The sequence below is a fragment of the Lynx rufus genome, unplaced genomic scaffold (genome assembly GCF_022079265.1).
Source record: "Lynx rufus isolate CCGP_SWC_20201006 ecotype Redwood Valley unplaced genomic scaffold, mLynRuf1.p SCAF_2, whole genome shotgun sequence".
NCBI lineage: Eukaryota > Metazoa > Chordata > Mammalia > Carnivora > Felidae > Lynx > Lynx rufus.
Window position 1 is genome coordinate 206,890,841 of NW_025814834.1, and position 16,571 is coordinate 206,907,411.

The 16,571-nt window shown below is 53.6% G+C and overlaps 1 protein-coding gene and 1 long non-coding RNA gene across 3 annotated transcripts in view; one reads left to right on the plus strand and one right to left on the minus strand.

Moving 5' to 3' along the window:
- Positions 1-1,952: 1,952 nt before the first annotated feature.
- LOC124514589 (uncharacterized) lies at positions 1,953-11,232 on the minus strand. The gene is made up of 3 exons (XR_006962629.1): positions 10,812-11,232; positions 6,331-6,783; positions 1,953-2,367 (listed from the first exon to the last, which is right to left on the minus strand). It is a non-coding gene; the product is annotated as an uncharacterized LOC124514589 (long non-coding RNA).
- Positions 2,150-16,571, plus strand: part of ECE1 (endothelin converting enzyme 1) — a 115,852-nt gene continuing 101,430 nt past the window's right edge. Inside the window, exon 1 of one of the 2 annotated variants that reach the window (XM_047082660.1) lies at positions 2,150-2,185. In XM_047082660.1, coding sequence (XP_046938616.1) covers positions 2,165-2,185 — 21 coding nt within the window. In that variant the 5' untranslated portion in view covers positions 2,150-2,164. Of the gene's footprint in view, positions 2,186-4,525; positions 4,635-16,571 lie in introns of those variants that run through there. The other variant, XM_047082661.1, reaches the window with a different exon arrangement.

Sequence of the window (16,571 nt, forward strand, 5' to 3'; positions counted from 1 at the left end):
TTAAAGTTTTATTTATTTCAGTAATCTCTACTCCATGTGGGGCTCGAAATCACGACCCCAAGATCAAGAGTCCCATGCTCTTCTGACTGAGCCAGCCAGCACCCCAAATTATACGTTTCATTATTTTTCATTATTATATCTGTTATAGTGAACTGCGATCATTGGTCTTTGACGTTTATTGTAATGGTTTGGGGGCACCACGGACCGTGCCCATATATGACAGCAAACCTCATCAATAAGCGTCGTGTGTGTTATGGTTGCTCCACTTATCAGCCACCCCCCCCCCGTCTCTCTCCCTCTCCCTGGGTCTCCCTATTCACTGAGGCACAACAGTATTGAAATTAGGCCATTTAATAACCCTACAGTGGTCTCTAAGTGTTCAAATGAAAGGAAGAGTCACACATCTCTTGCTTTACATCAAAAGCTAGAAATGACTCAGCTCAGTGAGGAAGGCATGTTGAAAGCTGAGATAGACTGAGAGCGAGGCTTCCTGCACTGGCTAGCCAAGTCGTGACTGCAACGGAAAAATTCTCGAAGGAAATGAGAAGCGCTACTCCAGTGAACGCACAAATGATAAGAAAGTGAAACAGTCTTATTGCTGAGAAGAAGAAAGTTTGAGTGGCCTGGATAGAAGACCGCACCAGCCACAACAAGCCCTGAAGCCAGAGCCTAATCCAGAGCAAGGCCCTCACTCTTTTCAGCTCTATGAAGGCTGAATGAGGGGAGGAGGCTGGAGGAGAAAAGTCCAAAGCTGGCAGAGGTCGGTTCACAAGATTTAAGGAAAGAAGACATCTCCATCGCATAAAAGTGCAGAATGAAGCAAGTGGTGATGTAGAAGCCGCCGCAAGTTCGATCTAGCTGAGATATTGATAAAGGTGGCTACACTGAATAACAGACTTCCATGTAGATAAAACAGCCTTATATTAGAAGAAGATGCCATGTAGGATTCTCATAGCTGGAGAGGAGAAGTCAATGCTGGGTTTCGAAGCTTCAAAGGACAGGCTGACTCTCTTGTCAGGGGCTAATGCAGCTGGTGGCTTGAGGTTGAAGCCTCTGCTCATGTGCCACTTTGAAAATCCCAGGTCCCTCAAGAGTCATGCTAAATCTACTCTGCAGTCTAGAAAGGGAACAACAGAGACTGGACATCTGTTCACGATGGTTTGCTGAATATTTTAAGCCCACTGTTGATTCCTATTGCTCAGGAAAAAAAAAAAAAGCTTCATTTCAAGATATTACTGCTCACTGACAACGCACCTGGTCACCCGAGAGCTCCGATGGAGATGTACAACGAGATTCAAGCTGTTTTCATGCCTGCTAATTAATATATCATCCCTTCAGCAGCCCATGGATCAAGGTCTTGGTATGTAAGATTATTTGATGCTGTTTAATATACTTATTTAATATTGAAGATTATTTAATAATATCCAAATTATTTGGATCTGGGCAAAGTAAGTTGAAAACTGTCTGGGAAGGATTCACTATTCCAGATGCCAGTGAGAACATTCATGATTCATGGGAAGAGGTCAAAATATCAACATTCACAGGAGTTAGGAAGAAGTTGATGCCCACCCTCACGGATGACGTGAGGAGCTCAAGACGTCAGCAGAGGGATCAGCTGCCGATGGGGTGGAAACAGCAAGAGAACTAGCATTAGAAGTGGAGCCTGAAAGGGGGGCTGGATGGCTGCCATCTCATGATGAACCTCAAGCAGATGAGGACTTGCTTCTTACGGAAGAGCAAAGATCACGGTTTCTTGAGATGGAATCTACTCCTGGGGAAGATGCTGTGAAGACTGTTGAAAAGACAACAATGGATTTAGAATATTACATAAATATTACTTGGTTGATAAAGCAGTGGCAGGTTTGAGAGGATTGACTTGCAATTTTGAAAGAAGTTCTACTGTGGGTAAAATACTATCAAACAGCGTTACATGTTACAGAGAAACTGTTCATGAAAGGAAGAGCCCATCAATAAGGCAAACTTCACCGATGTCTTATTTTAAGAAACTGCCACCAACAAAGCAAAAACAGAAATTGCCACAGCCACCCAGCCTTCAGCACCCACCATCCTGATCAGTCACCAACCATCAGCGTAGAGGTAAGACCCTCCACCAGCAACAGATTATGACTCATCGAAAGCTCATAATGTTTAGCATTTTCCAGCAATGGAGTATCTTTTAACTAAGGTATGTACATTGGGTTCTTTTTTTAGGTATGATGCCTTTTGCACACTTAGCAGACTACAGTATAGTGTAAACATAACTTTAAATGTACTAGGAAACCAAAAAATTCATTTGACTTGCTTTACTGCGGTATTTGTTTCATGGTGGTGGTTCTGAACCAAACCTGCAATGTCTCCAAGGTGTGCCTGTAGAAAGAAAAATACACAGAGTCTAAGGAGGCTTCACAAAGTGAGCACATCCCATACCCAGCCCCTCTTTCCTGAGACCTTACCAGCACTCAGAAGTGTCCCTGGCTTTCCCTTTCCAGTTATTCCCTCCCCAAAGGTAGCCTGACTTCCCCACAGCACAGATTCATTTTGCTTATTTCTGAACTTTGTATAAATGGAACGATGCTTAGCATTTTCCAGTGGTTTGTAGTTTACAAGGGACTTGCGTGTACATTAACTTGTTAAATCCTCACATCAGTACAGGGAGGTGGGCAGGAATACAGAGGAGAAAACTGAGGCCCAGAGAAGAGAAGGGAATCCCCCACAATCACATTGTTGGATAACTCAGGATAACTGGGTTCCAATTTTGTGTTTTCCTGGATCTCAAAATCCAGGCCTCAGGCTACACCTCCCAGGAAGATACTTGAGGAATTGCCAGGAATCTGAAACTAGCTCAGGCCTGGGCAGCTGATGGTATGTTACCCAACCTCCAGGGTGGAGAGAGTGTCTGGGACAGAGACCTGGGCAAGGCCCAACCCGCCCCCCTCTCTACCATGCTTCCTGTCTGCTGCACTCAACATGCTACATGGATTTTGACAGGTGGCCCTACTCCTTATATCCTTCCCTCCACCTGAAAGAATTCAGAGTACTCTTGAATGGAAGGGGGGAGATTTACGTCCACAGAGCCCCTCCCTGCCCTCTAGGTTGCCACACACACTGCCCAGGAACAGATGGTCCCCTAGAAATCCTGGCATTGTGTGCCTAGACCTTCCCTCTTCTGCACGCGCAGTCATTCTGAGCCAGCTCCTGAGCAGGGGTTGCTGTCCCCTGTTCTTACCCTCCCTCCTGGCACTAGATGTCCTGTCTCCCAGAATCCACCTGTTCCCAGACAATTCAACGCCCTTACCACCAGTCTCACGGCTGGTGGGCAAGATTCCGCACGTCTTTCCTTCTTGCCTTATGAACGGCTTCTACCTCCTTCAAAACCCAAACCCCATCTCCTCCAGGAGGGCTTTGTCTCTTCAGAATATACACTCATTACACCCCTTACACCTTGGTTTCTCTTTCTCAACACAACATGAATACAAGTGATCACAAAGTCACACAAACAAAACACTTTTGCTGCACACACAAGGTTTTTATCTCTTTCCACAAACTAGGCTACATCCACAGTGTACCAAATCACAGCCAAGCCTCCTTGTGTGTGCACATGTACACATGCACCCCCAACACCACAAAACCACAGGGATTTGGTCTCTGTAACAGGGACACAGTCTCTTTCTACCATATCACATGCATGTACAACAGGCCCATAAGGCACAGGTCACACATCATACAAATACACAGACACCCTGCCGCTCCCTCCTCCTTCACTCACTCTCTTATACAACACACATGTACAGACAGTCTCTCCCCCGGACGCCCAAAACGCACAGGCATGGAGAGCCATCGGTCCTCCTCGCTGCTTCCCTCCCACTCCTTCTCTCGCCCTGCTCTCTTAAAACACACACACACACACACACACACACACACACACACACACACACACGCAAGCTTGAAGTAACAAACCCCAAATATAGCCAGTCTCTGCCTTTCGGTCGCAAATAAACACACAGGCACGCGGGATCCACGCCTCCCCCGCTTTTTCTCTGTCCTCTTCTCCCCCTCCTCCCCTCTTGCGCGCGCGCGCGCACACACACACACACACACACACACACACACACACACGCACACCACATAAATACACGCGCAGCTGCAGCGCCCTGGGTCACACTCCCGAGCAGGCGCCAGGCAGGAGACAAAGGTCGCCGAGGCTCCTGGCGCCGAGCACCCGCCGCAGCGGAGCCGCTCCCTGGGCTCCGCCTGCCCCCGAAGCCTGGCTCAGCGAGGGCTCACCCCGCACCCCACACCCCGCAGCCCGAGACTCCGCCCGCGCGGGCCGCGGGGTCCCCACGCAGCCGCGCTCCCTGCCCGGCGCGCCTGGGGTTAAGGAGGTTGTGCGGGGCGGGGCCGAGGGCAGGCTCGGGGCGTGATTGGCTGCGCGGCCCGGCCCCCGCGTCCTGCCATTGGCCGCTCGGCGGGCCCGCCTCCCCGAGTCTAGGCGCCGGAGCCGCGCTCGCCCGCGGGGAGCCGAGCGCGCGGCCGGGGCCAGCCAGCCGCGCCGTCCGAGGAGCGCTGCCTGGAGCCGAGAGCTGGGATCCGGCCCGGGGAGCTGCGCGGTGCAGGAGCGGAGCGCGCGAGCTATGGTGAGTGCCCCGCCCCGCCTGGACGGCCCCGGCGGCGGCGCCGCGGTGGGACTCGGCCGGGCTCGCGGGGGGCTGGGCGCCGGCTGCGGCTCTCGCCCGGGAGGCGAGGAGTCGGGGGGCGCGCGGGCCGGGCTCGGCTGGCCGGGCGGCGCCGCCTCGGTTCCGTCGGGGGCCGCGCCGAGCTTGCTTCTGGGCGGCTGGCCCCAGCCGGGTTTGGAGGGCTCGGGGTGGCCGATTCGGTTCGGGGACACTTGGTGCAGTTGGGGTCTGGGGCGTCCGGAAGTCCTGGCTGGGCGTGGAGACCCCGGGCATTCCGGCTGGGTCCGCAACGGGGTCGGGGTTGGTTAGGGAGCCGGTGGATCCAATTGGACCTGAGTGTCCCGGGACGCTGAGGTCGGTCTGGTGCTGAGGCTCGGCTTGGGGCATCGTGGGTGGCCGAGCCCAGCGCATTCGGAGGGTTCGGTCGAGGGCACTCGGGGACTGTCTATCCCACTATGGCCTACGGGAGTGGAGAATGGAGGCAGCTGGTTTGGCGGCTGTCAGAGACCAGGGGACACTTGAGGACCCTGCATTCAGTGATCCGGTCTCCCCAGCATCTCCCCGTAATGGGTCCTCGGAGGAGGGGGTTGCTGAAGGGGTTAGTCAGCGACACCAAGGAGAAGGGACATGGCTGGGAGATTTCATGGGGGTTTCTGAAGCCCCAGAGAGAAACTCATGTGGTTGAGGCTGGGCTTTTTGGAGCTCTTTTAAGGGAGGGGTGTTTTCTCTGGAAGGAAAAGCTTGGACCTTCCAATTACCTCCCTAGAGAGGTGACCTCCCTAGATCACTTCTGCATCTTGGGGGCGGAGGCCACCTACTTCTCTTTGCTTTCTTTCCCCTGGGCAAGCCCTTCTGATTCTGTCTCCTAGTCTTGCTCTGTGCCCTGTGAAGTGAGTACAAGTCACCATGTAGGGCCTGAGGAGGGCATGTGCCAGCGATGATGGCTGCCAGTCCCAGCGGTACAGCCACCTCTGTTTCTCTGTGATGCTGCTGCCAAGCCTGAAGGGGCCCAGGTGGGGGCAAGATGGGACCCCTGCAGACATGAAGAGTCCCCCAGTGATTCCCCAGGACCAACCTCTGCTCCGCCCAGAGCTGGAGTCCCCTTACAACATCCCTTTCCCTTCCTCTCTCTCTCCTCTTCCTGCCAACATCTGCCTCCCCCTTTGCCATCACTTGCCTGTTCAGAGTCAGAAGTAATGAAATTATGGCTTAGAGACCATCTTGGATCCAACCTACCTCCTTGGTCAGGAATCTCTCCCCTGGAATGCTCTACTTGGATGGTTCCAGTGGCAGGGAGCTCGCACCCTAAGGCCACCCTATGGCCTGGCCCTTGATTTAAAGTCTCAGCACATAGGCAATTAAAGGGGGTGAGACATTGAGGTCATATCATTTGCTCCGCCTCCAAACCCACCCTGACCTACGTTACTCAGAAAGAGAATTTTTTCCTCCTTAGAAACCACCAAAGAAAGAGAGGGCACCTCACCTTGGACACACTTTTCCGAGCCTTACAACCTAAGAAACCTGCCAGGTTTTAGCATCAAACGGATTCAGGTTCAGAGCCCGGCTCTTCCACTTCCCCACAGGGACTTGGATCAAGTCAAACCCTCATCTTTAACTATCAGTTTCCTCATCTGTGAGAAGAGTTGAAAAGTCTTACTTGCAGGGGTGGAGTGGGGATTTGGTGAGATAACACAGCGGGAGTGCTTGCTCAAATACGGCTTCGTTTCCTTTCTTGTACAGTCTTAAACTCAAATTGGGAAGTTGCGTGTGACATCTGTTAGTCTGGAAGAAGGATTACGGTGTATCATGTTGTCGGGAGAAGAAGGGGACATTGAGACTTAAGAATCACTTCTTTGTTCATCATTCAGTGAAGATTCATTGAACACTTACTATATGCCCTGTGCAGAGGAGGAACAACTGTCACAAATACTGTTAGGGGAGCTTCTGCCAGTGTGTAAATGTCTGCCAGGATCCTCATGCTAGGTGGCATATCTTCGGGAGGGGCAGAGGTATCATGCCAGGCGAGGGCCCCCTCCTGGCTGGAGAGATGAGAGAAAGCTTCACTGAGCAAGTGGCATCTGAATTGGAAAGAACATCCAGGTAGAGAAACCTGTGTGAACAGAGGACCAGGGCGTGAGACACAGGAAATTCTCTCGGAAAGGCCAGAAGGGGGCTTGCCTGGCACCTGGGCATGAGAGAGCCAGGAAGGAGGAGAGAACGTGGTCAAGGGATGTTGGTGGGGCCAGATGGCCGAAGGCTTAGGCTGAGGAGTGGATTGTAGACCCAATGCGCACGCGTGTGTGTGTGGGGGGGGTGGGGTGTTTGGGTGGCAGTGGGGGGAGGGGGAGATGGGGTGGAGGCGGACGTCAGGCCTCTTTGGCCCCTGTCATTTGGTTTCCCCTGAACACTAGTTCCTGTGCTCATTCCTGAGGTGGGGGTGATTCAGGGCAGCTAAAGAGTTTATTCCTTGGATCTCCTGCTCCATGAGTTTTAAACAAACCCCGCATTCCCTCCCCTCCAGTGTAGCCAAGTTTCTTTCCCCTGGTCCCCGGGTTCCAAATGGGGCTCCTTTGGCGGGTGGGTGGGGCTGTTCCCTCTTGTCCTGGCTGAATCTCCCCGATGGTTTCCAGCTGCTCACCCAGGGCAGTTCTTAAAGTCCTCAGGTGGACCTCAGTGCAGGCTTGGCCTGAGGGTTCTAAGAAGGCTTTTTCTATCTCCTGTCTTCAGTTGTCTCATACCACCCAGCAGCAGGCACAGAGAGGTGAAGAAGATTGCCTAGAGTCACACAGCAAGATAGGGTCAAACATACCTCCTATATATTTAGAGCGTTACCAGGCAGACAGGTTGGGGAGAAAGAGACTCAACCCAGTGTTCCCAGTCTGCTGTTGTGGCTTCTTGAGAATGTTCCTTCACAGTCCAACCTAGGGGCTGAGCATAAAGCCATGGCTGAGGGTTGGGAATCATCTTTACTGTGAGTGGCTGAGTTGAGGACAGGGTCCAGTGCCTAGGTTTGAACACTGGATGTACCTCCAGCTTGCTGCATGACCTTGGATCAACTATTCCCCCTCTCTGCACCTCCTTTCCTACCAAGTGGGGCAGATTTGTTTTCTTAGCAGGATTATCATGAGGATACAATCTAGGATACTATGTGGAATGCTTAAGAACTTAAGGTAAAGTGTTACTATTTGAAGATGCTAGGCCAGCCACATGTCCCCTGAACCAGTCTCTACTGGCTTCCCAGAGCCCGGTGGTACCCTTCCACGTGCAGGCAGCCAGCATCTACGCTCATAACCGGATTACTCAGGTTTCCTGATGTCGCTAAGATTTTTGGTAGACAGGCCCGTTGTTCATTTTTGTTAAAGAATAAATAGATGGTTTCCTAGGCAGAATTGGAGAGACCAGACCCCATCAGGGGAGCGACAAGATTTGAGGAGTGAGAGGGCTACAGGGTGGGTTCGACAGAAGGTTTCGGGCATTAGCCAAGACAGAACCCGCTTGGCTAAAGTCCACACTTTGATGTCTACGGCCAGGGAGGAACCATCAGCAAATGTTTATGACTTTTTGTGTTTCCGCTCCATTTTTTTCCTTTTTTAGTTCACTAGGTGAGCACCCCTAGCACATTCATTCGTTCGTTCACCAAACAAGTCCGCCTGGCACGTTACCAGGCATCGGGGCTGCAGTCAGGGTGAGAGAGACTGATAGGTCTCTCTTCCTCAGTGTGGCAGAAAGGCAGGCAGATAAGGAGCAGGAAATTAGGAGTGCAATTGCTGTTGCCAAGGAGACACACGGGGTACTGTAGAGCAGATAAGCGAACCTCACCTGGGGATCAGACAAGGCTCCTCGAGGACATGGCATTAAAGTTGTGGCCTGAAGAATGAATGGCACCTGGCAGAGCATTCCAGGCGGAGGGAGCCGTAGGTGCAAGATGGGACAAAATGTGTGTTCCGGAATTAATTCGTCTGGGGGCTCAGAAGATGATGCTCGGGAGGTGGCTGGGGCAGGTGCACGCAGGTGGGGTCTTGTTAAAGGTTTGGGGCTCGATCCTAAGGACAGTGGGGAGCCACCCTTGAGTTCAGAGCGAGGGGAGTGATGTCGTCAGAGTTGTGTTCTAAGATGGTCACACAAGCTGCTTTGGGGTGGGAGTGGTGAGGCTGGGAGCTGGAAAACCAGTTGGAGTGGCCCTGGGAGAGTTGGTGGTGGTCTAGACACTAGTCGCTGCCCCCTCCATGCCACCCACACCCCCAGCACGCTGCCCAGAGTGGGCGGTGAAGAGAGGTTGCACAAAGCCCCTTTCTGCGTGGACATTGACCGTCCTCCCCACCTCCTTTCCTGCAAATAATGTGTGGGGCCCCTGGCCTCAAGGAACTTTGATCTAATAGAGGAGAAGGACGAAGTTCCCAAGTGGCTCTAAAATAAGGTAGAATATGACATTACCAACCTGGGGATACAACTGCAGAGTCACCCGGCCATGAGTACGTATCAGGGAAAGCTTCCCAGAAGAGGTGGCATTTGTGCTCCCTCTGGCAACAGTTAGCGGAATGGAGTGCTTCGTAGGAGCCAAGTTTTAGAGTGATGAAAACAAGGAGGTGCTGTCCTGTCCTTAAAGAGTTTTAGTCTGGGCCCGGTTTAACGAACAACCAATGTTGATTGAATCCCACTGTCAGTAGGGGTCTAGAGCCTGGGGGTTCTGCCCTTTTCCCAGATGCCCCGAGGACAGGGGTGGCAGAAATATCCACAGGCGTGTCTTGGCTCACTGACAAGCCTGGGAATGACTCTCTCCTCCCCACAGAGCTGTTGGGGGATTCCTTGGGGGGAGATGTAAACAGGGGAACAAGTTTCTGAAGACTATTCAGGAAATTAGCTGAGGGAGGATCTAACTTCGGGGCTCAGAGACGGAGAGGGGGCCCTGGCTGCTAGATCTTACAACTGTAGAGTGCTTGGTTGTAACCATCTGATGCAACTTCCCCATTTTATAGGTGGAAAGATCGAGGGGCAAGATGAGGATCTCCCGTGTGCCTGGCACTTAAATGTAAACCTCTCTGACCTTCACGTGAACCCCAGGAAGTAGGTTTATCTCCGTTACAGAGCTGTGGAAGTTGACACTCAAAGATCACTTAGGGAATTAGGGACTGGAACCAGGCAGCGGCCTCCTGATTCCTCAAGATTCTGGCTTCAGTCCCAAGTTGCCACCCACTTCAGAAACTCTGCCCTCCTAGGAAAGCCCCCCTGGGGATGGGAATGGGGCTGTTGGGCAGTGGCCAGAGGCAGTGGGAGCTGATTGGGGCTGGACGGTGGCCAGGCTGGAATGTTGATACTTATCTTTCACCTTTGCACAGCACTTGACAGTCACTGAAGCCCTTTCCTCCCCATTCACGGACTGTTCTTGGGTCCCAGTGCCAGTCAGTGGCAGAGCTAGGACGGAAACTGAGCCCTGTGACTCCCAGCTCAGACCCCAGCTCCCCAGCTCCCCAGCTCCCCAGCTCCCCAGCTCCTGGCATTGCCCTGTGGGCTGCAGCCCAGGTCTCCAGCAGCCCCCTGACCGAAGATGTCCCGGGCTCCCTGCCCACTCGCCCCTAGGAGCATATGAGCAGCAGCTCCTAGCCCGTAAGCCTCCTCCCCTCTGGGCAGGACAGATCGGGACAGGACAGGGCGAGTGTGGGGTGGGTGTGGGGCGGCCGCCAGGCGGAGTAGGGTTACAGTGTAAACAGTGTCATGTCAATATTTACCTCCGCCTGGAACCAGGCCTCCCTGCCTCCCACACGCTGCCCATCCAGGTGCACGTGGCCTGCTCCAAGGCCCTGGTCACTGAAAGCCAGGACAAGGGTGGACATGCAGCTTTCAGGCCGAGCCCTGCCACCAACTCTTTGTGTGGCCCTGAGCTGGGGGCTCTCCCTTCCTGGGCCTTAGTCTTTCCATCTGTAAAGCGATGCGGTCAGAACAGACCTACTCAGGGGGCATTTTCGGTGATAACGGGCAGGATGACAAGCATCACACTCCGGTTCAGAGCCCAGGGCTGAAGGCCGGGCAGACCTGGGTTTGAATCCCAGTGCTATCACTTCCTCCCCGTGAGACCTGGGAAGCCACCGCACCCCACTGAGTTCCAGTTTGTGTGTACAATGAGATCCTAACTAACTGTACCTGTTTTGGAGGGGCGTCGGTGAGGCTTCACGAGACAGGCTCAAGCTCTTGGCACAGGCTACGAACTGAATAAGCGGTGGCGATGGAGGGGGTGGCTGTTATTCCAAATAAACATTTCATGATTCTCTGAGTCCAGACACTGGGTTACGTCACTCGTGAACTGGAGCCAAGGGTGGGGTCTCTGACCGCAAGCCCTCCTGGCACTCTGGGGCCGCAGGCCGGGTCAGGGGAGCCCAGGAGCGGAGAAAGCCGCTTGGTCCACACCACCACTCACCCCTCGCCCCCAACACATAGCTGCCCGGCCTCTGGGGCTCCTTCTCATCGGGCAGAAGTCCAGGGCTGAAATGACCTCAGAGATATGTGGCAGTGAGGGGGTGAGGGAGGGTGGAGGAGGCGGAAGGCGGAGGAAGAACGCATTTCCTAAGCAGCTATTTCACAGAAGTTCAGTGCTCATGCGGTGTTCGGTGTTCAGCCGGAGAGGAAGGGGCGTGGGGGGTGCCTGGGACCAGCAACCTCAAGGTGTGGGGAAGGGAGACCAGGGGGGTGGAGACTGCTCCCTCACGTTTGCTGTGTCACTTCAGACACTCGGTCACCTCTCCGAGATTTGTTTTCCTCACCTCTGATCTGGAGATAGTGGGACCTCTTCCGTACAGTGGTTGGAAGTGTTAATCACATGCTGTTTCGGAAGAAGCCAGCTCAGTCCCAGCACAGCCTCTTTCATGATCGTGGTCATGAGGATGATATGCCAGTCCTGTTCCGCGGGTCTGTGTGCTTCCCGAGGGCAAGACCGTGCATTTTTTTAAATTGTGGTATAATTTCTTAAGTAAGATGCACACATCTTGTGCAGCTCAGTTTTTACAAATGTATATGCCTGCAGGGGGACCTGGGTGGCTCAGTTGGTTAAGCATCGGACTCTTGATTTCCGCTCGGGTCACAGTCTCGAAGTTCGTGAGTTCCAGCCGCACATCGGGCTCTGTGCTGGCAGCATGGAGCCTGCTTCGGATTCTCTCTCCCCACCCCCTCCCTCTGTTCCTCCCCTGCTTGTGCTCTCTGTCTCTCTCCCCCTCCCCCTCCCCCCAAGAAATGTATACACCGGCAGAACCAGGACCTAGATCAAAACATAGGACATTTTCTCCTCCCCGGAGAGGTCCCATGTACTCCCTTCCATCCCTCTCTGTGACAGGTGGCCGCTAATCTGCTTTATGTCACCCTAGTTTTGCCTGGTTTTGAACTTTATCTGCATGAACTCATAATATGTACTCTTGGGTCTGGTTTCCTCCGGCTTCCGATAACAGTGAGTGGTGTTCAGTTTGCCCCCGTTGCCGCACAGGCCGGAATGTGCTCCTTTTCAGGCTGCACGGGGTCCCACTGGGCAGAGGCACACATGCGTCCACGGATGACACTCCTGTCTGGGCAGCTGTGACATTCCTGTTTTTCTCTTGGTGGACCTACACACCCCTTTCTCGCGGCTGGATCCTGGGAGAGTCAGAGGGTCCGTGTGTATTTCACTGTCATAGGACCCACCACGTGGTTCTCCGGGGAGGTGTCTGTTTCTGAGTGTGCTGTTCACCTCTGCCGACAGGCCCAAGATGTAGCCTCGAGTAGACTCTTGATGAATGTTTTTTGAAAGAAGGAAGGAATGTGAGTCTTTTCTTTGTCCAGGTGGTTCAGATCCACTCTGCCAGCCCTCCTCTGCCCTCAGGGCCTGGCAGTGCTCTCTCCCTAGAACCTGGGCTTTGGGTTTCCCCTGTCATTTCTCAGGGGAGGGAGGGGCCCCTGGCTCTGGAGACCCCAGACCGTGAGGCTCTGCCAGGCTGTGTAACCTCAGGTAGATCCCTTCCCTGCCCTGGTCCTAGGTTTCCCCTTCTGCACAACATGGGGTAGATTGAAGGTTTCCCCAGCTCCCCAGTTTCTAGCGGGCTCCCTTTATTTGGGAGGCATTCACGGCATGCTTCTTCATCTCCAGGATTGTACCTGCCCCACTGGCGAGCCCCAGCTGCCCCGTATCTCCAAAGGAGGACCATTGAGGAAGTAGGCAGGCCCTTCATTCTTGCTATCCTTGGTAGGAGCCTCACTGTGAATAAGTCCTCTCTGGGTGAGAGCCCCCCCCCCCAAAGTGGGCCCCTGGAAGCCTTGTCCACGGAGGCTTTGCAGAAATGGCCTTGGTATCAGGAAGACCTGGGTCTGCATCCTGTGTGACCTTAGGCCAGTCAGTCCACCACTCTGAACTCCAGCACCCTCACCTGCACAGTTGTAAGGATGAAATGAGGTCCCACCTCATGGTAGGGACCAAAGTGGATGAGGCAGTAAAATCCCTGCCCTTGAGGAGAGGTATTCTCGGTGAGGGAGCCAGAGACTACACAAGCAAACCAACCAACCACAAAGATCACTTCAGAGAAAGGAAAGAAAACAGAGTGATGTGGTGGAGAGTTAGCTGCGAGGTGGGGAGGGAGCTCCTCAAATGGGTGGGCAAGGAAGGAGGTGACATTAAGCCGAGTCCTGAAGGATGAGGAGAGGGCAGCTGGGCAAAGATGTGGGAGAGGAGAGGTCTGAACGGAGAAACAGCAGTGCAAAGGGCCTGAGACAGGGACATGGGGTTTGGATGTTATGGGCAGTAAGAAGGCTGACGTGGCTGGGCAGAGAGAGCAAGGGAAGAGGGGTGGGAAAAGGTGGGCATGGAGGGCCTTGTCAGGTGTGGGGACAGGGGCTGGAGGAGTTGGCATTTCATTCTAAGAGTGATGGGAAGCCACTGCTGGGCTCCAAGCTGGTGTGTGTGTGTGTGTGTGTGTGTGTGTGTGTGTGTGTGTGTGTGAGAGAGAGAGAGAGAAAGAGAGAGAGAGAGAGAGAGTGTGACTGGTTTTGGCAAGGTTCTGGCTGCTGTGCGGATGAACCACAGGGGGCAGGAGTGAGGCAGGGAGGCGGGCGGCAGGTAAAAGGGAAGCAGGACCCTAGTACTTTGACCCGTCCTGAAGGGGAGACTTCTCCTAAGAAGGATGGAGAGAGGGAGACAGGGTATCTCAGATGGCACAGGACCTTCTGGCCGCAGAGCATGGTGGGCAAAAATCGCCTTTGGAACCCAACAGAGGTTCTCGTCTTAAAACTTCCCCTTGAACTTAGCCCTCCAGAGTGAGATCTCGGGATTCTCCCAGAGTGACCGCATTCCCACCACCCCAGGTCACGGGGACCCAGAGAAATGAGCCGGAAGGGCACAGAGCCAGAGCCTGCCTCCCCCACTTCCGCACACCCTGCCGAGAAGTGAGGGCAGAGGAAGTGGTGGCTGCCCCGGGGATGCCCGGCCCCTCTGCCCTCTGGGCTCCCGCTCCCACGGCCCGGCGCGAGGGAATCTTGTGGCTTTGTGGTTCTGGGTGTTCCAGCTGCTTCGGATCATAAGGCAGCCATGAGAAGGCACTAGCTCATCTTTTTCTGCATGGCTTCCCAGAGTGGTGGGGGGGGGGCGGAGGGAGACAGCGAGAGGGCGTGGCAGTTCGCAGGGTCACCGAAGGGCTGAGACACCTTCTGGACCAACCTCTCCTGGGGAGACAAAGGCTCAGGACGGAACAGGGAGGAGATTTGCCTGAGGCCACACAGGGAGTTGGAAGCAGGACTTAGATCTTCATCTCCTGGACTCCTAATTCAGTGCTCTTTCTGTTTAAGATGTGGGTTTTACAGTCAACAGACGTGGTTTCTAGTCCCAGCTGGGTGACCTTGAGCCAGTGACTCTCTGAGCCTCGGTTTTCTGCCCCGTGGAATGGGATAATAGTACCTCCTTTCTCATGGATTGGTTGAAATGATTCATGTAAAGCTCCTGGGATGGTGCACATAGTAGGTCCTCAGTAAGGGGGAGCCGTTATTAACATTATTACCATTGTGGCTCTGTCATTCTAAGCCTGGTGACGTGCTGGAAAGAACAGGTGTGTGTGGCCTTCTCTTGCCCTGATTTCTGGTTCTGGTGAATGCACTTAAGCAGGGGAGGGGAGGAAATTCCACCATCACCCCACCCCACTGCTGCTTGCTTATTTTACTTCCCCATATAGTTGGGAGACCCTTTAACAAGGTTCTTAATTACCAACACCACCCCAACACACACGCACGCGCGCGCACACACACACACACACACACACACGGCTTAGGTAGGCTGGAGCTGTTGTGTCTGCCTCCAGCCTGCACAGGGAGCAGACATAGACTAAATGCAGGCCTAGGATGGAACATCACGTGGCTTCCCACCTTCTGCATCAGGTCCCTACCACACACTCACTGATTCCTGTTTGTACGGTGGGGCCTAAGCGTTAAGAGCAGGGGCTATGGGATTGACTTGAACTTGAACCCAGCATCCACCCACCACTTAGTTGTTGTAAAGGGCCTTTTAGCAGGTGAGTTTTTCTCTCTGAGCCTTGGGCTTCCCGCCTGTGAAGTGGGGGTCACAACTTCCTCCCTGGGTGATGGCAGACATGAAATGAGAGACGATGCGATCGGAGCACGTGTGGTGCATATACTCAGTGCTCGACTCAAAGAGGCGGGTGTCACTCAGAGCAACATTGACACATGTCCCAAATCCATTAAGCCTATTCCTCTTTCCACAGCTATCCTTAGATGTTTTCTCGATCACCCCCCACCCACCTGTCATGCACTCCCACAGCCCCTGTCACTTCCCACCCCGACTGCCTTCTGTCAGGGCGTAAGTCACCTTGGATGCAGTTTTCCACCCTGTCACGTCTCCCTGCGTCGACACAGATCAAGAGCTTGAGCTCTGGGGCCAGCCTGCGTCGGTTTGAATCCCAGCTCTGCCAGTTACCCAAGGAACCTCAAGCAAAGTCCTTAATTTTTAGCCTTTGTCTCTGCCTAAGGAAAATGGGAACCATAATAGTACCAAACTGGAAGTGCCTAATATATGTTACCTGGTTTTATTCCTAGATGGAGTTCTAGTAGTGCCCCTGCCTTTTCCGCTCTGTATTCCTAGCGCCTGGCAAGGGTGGGATCGGGAGGGATCTGGGGCGATGTGTAGGGGTGTGCGTTATGGGCGACGGGGAGTTGCCTTACCAGTGAAATGGGCCTCCCTGGAAGGACTGTGCTTGGGGCCTTGGTCAAGGACTCAGGTTACATGGCGAGCTTGTTTACTTGGCAGAGATCCCCCACAACCCTGCTCTGTGTCACCCTTCACTGGGAGGACGTGCAGACGCAGCTCTTCCTAGGGAGCCCCAGTCCATGAGTGAGACCGGGCAACACGGCTCTGATACCGTTAGACCACGATCAGCACGGGGCCGGGCCCGCTGCTTCAGGGGAGACCTTCTGGGCCCGGCGACACCTGGTGATTCCGTGGCGGAAATGATATAATATTAACTTCTGCCTACATTAGGGTGTTCTTCAGTAATCTTTAGTCTTTTCCTGCCAGCAGTGTTTAATGGCTTAGCTATCATGTGACGATAATGGTGTTTATTGAGTTACTTGCTGTGTGCCAGGCACGATGCTGAATGTTTTATGTGACAAATTCACTTAGTCCTCATAGCAACCCTGTGAGGTATTTATTATCAGCCCCATTTTATAGGGGGTGAGACGAAGGCACAGAGAGGCGGTGTATCTCTCGGAGTCAGTAAGTGGCAGACAAGATTCGAACCCCAGACAATCTGGTCACACAGCCCATTCTTAGCCACTGTGCTAGAGTGCTTCGTCTATAACTGACTTTGCCCCACAGCCCTTATGCCCGACCAGGCAGTCTCATGGGCTCTGAGCGCGTCGCCTTCCATGGGAGGCCTTGCAGTCAGC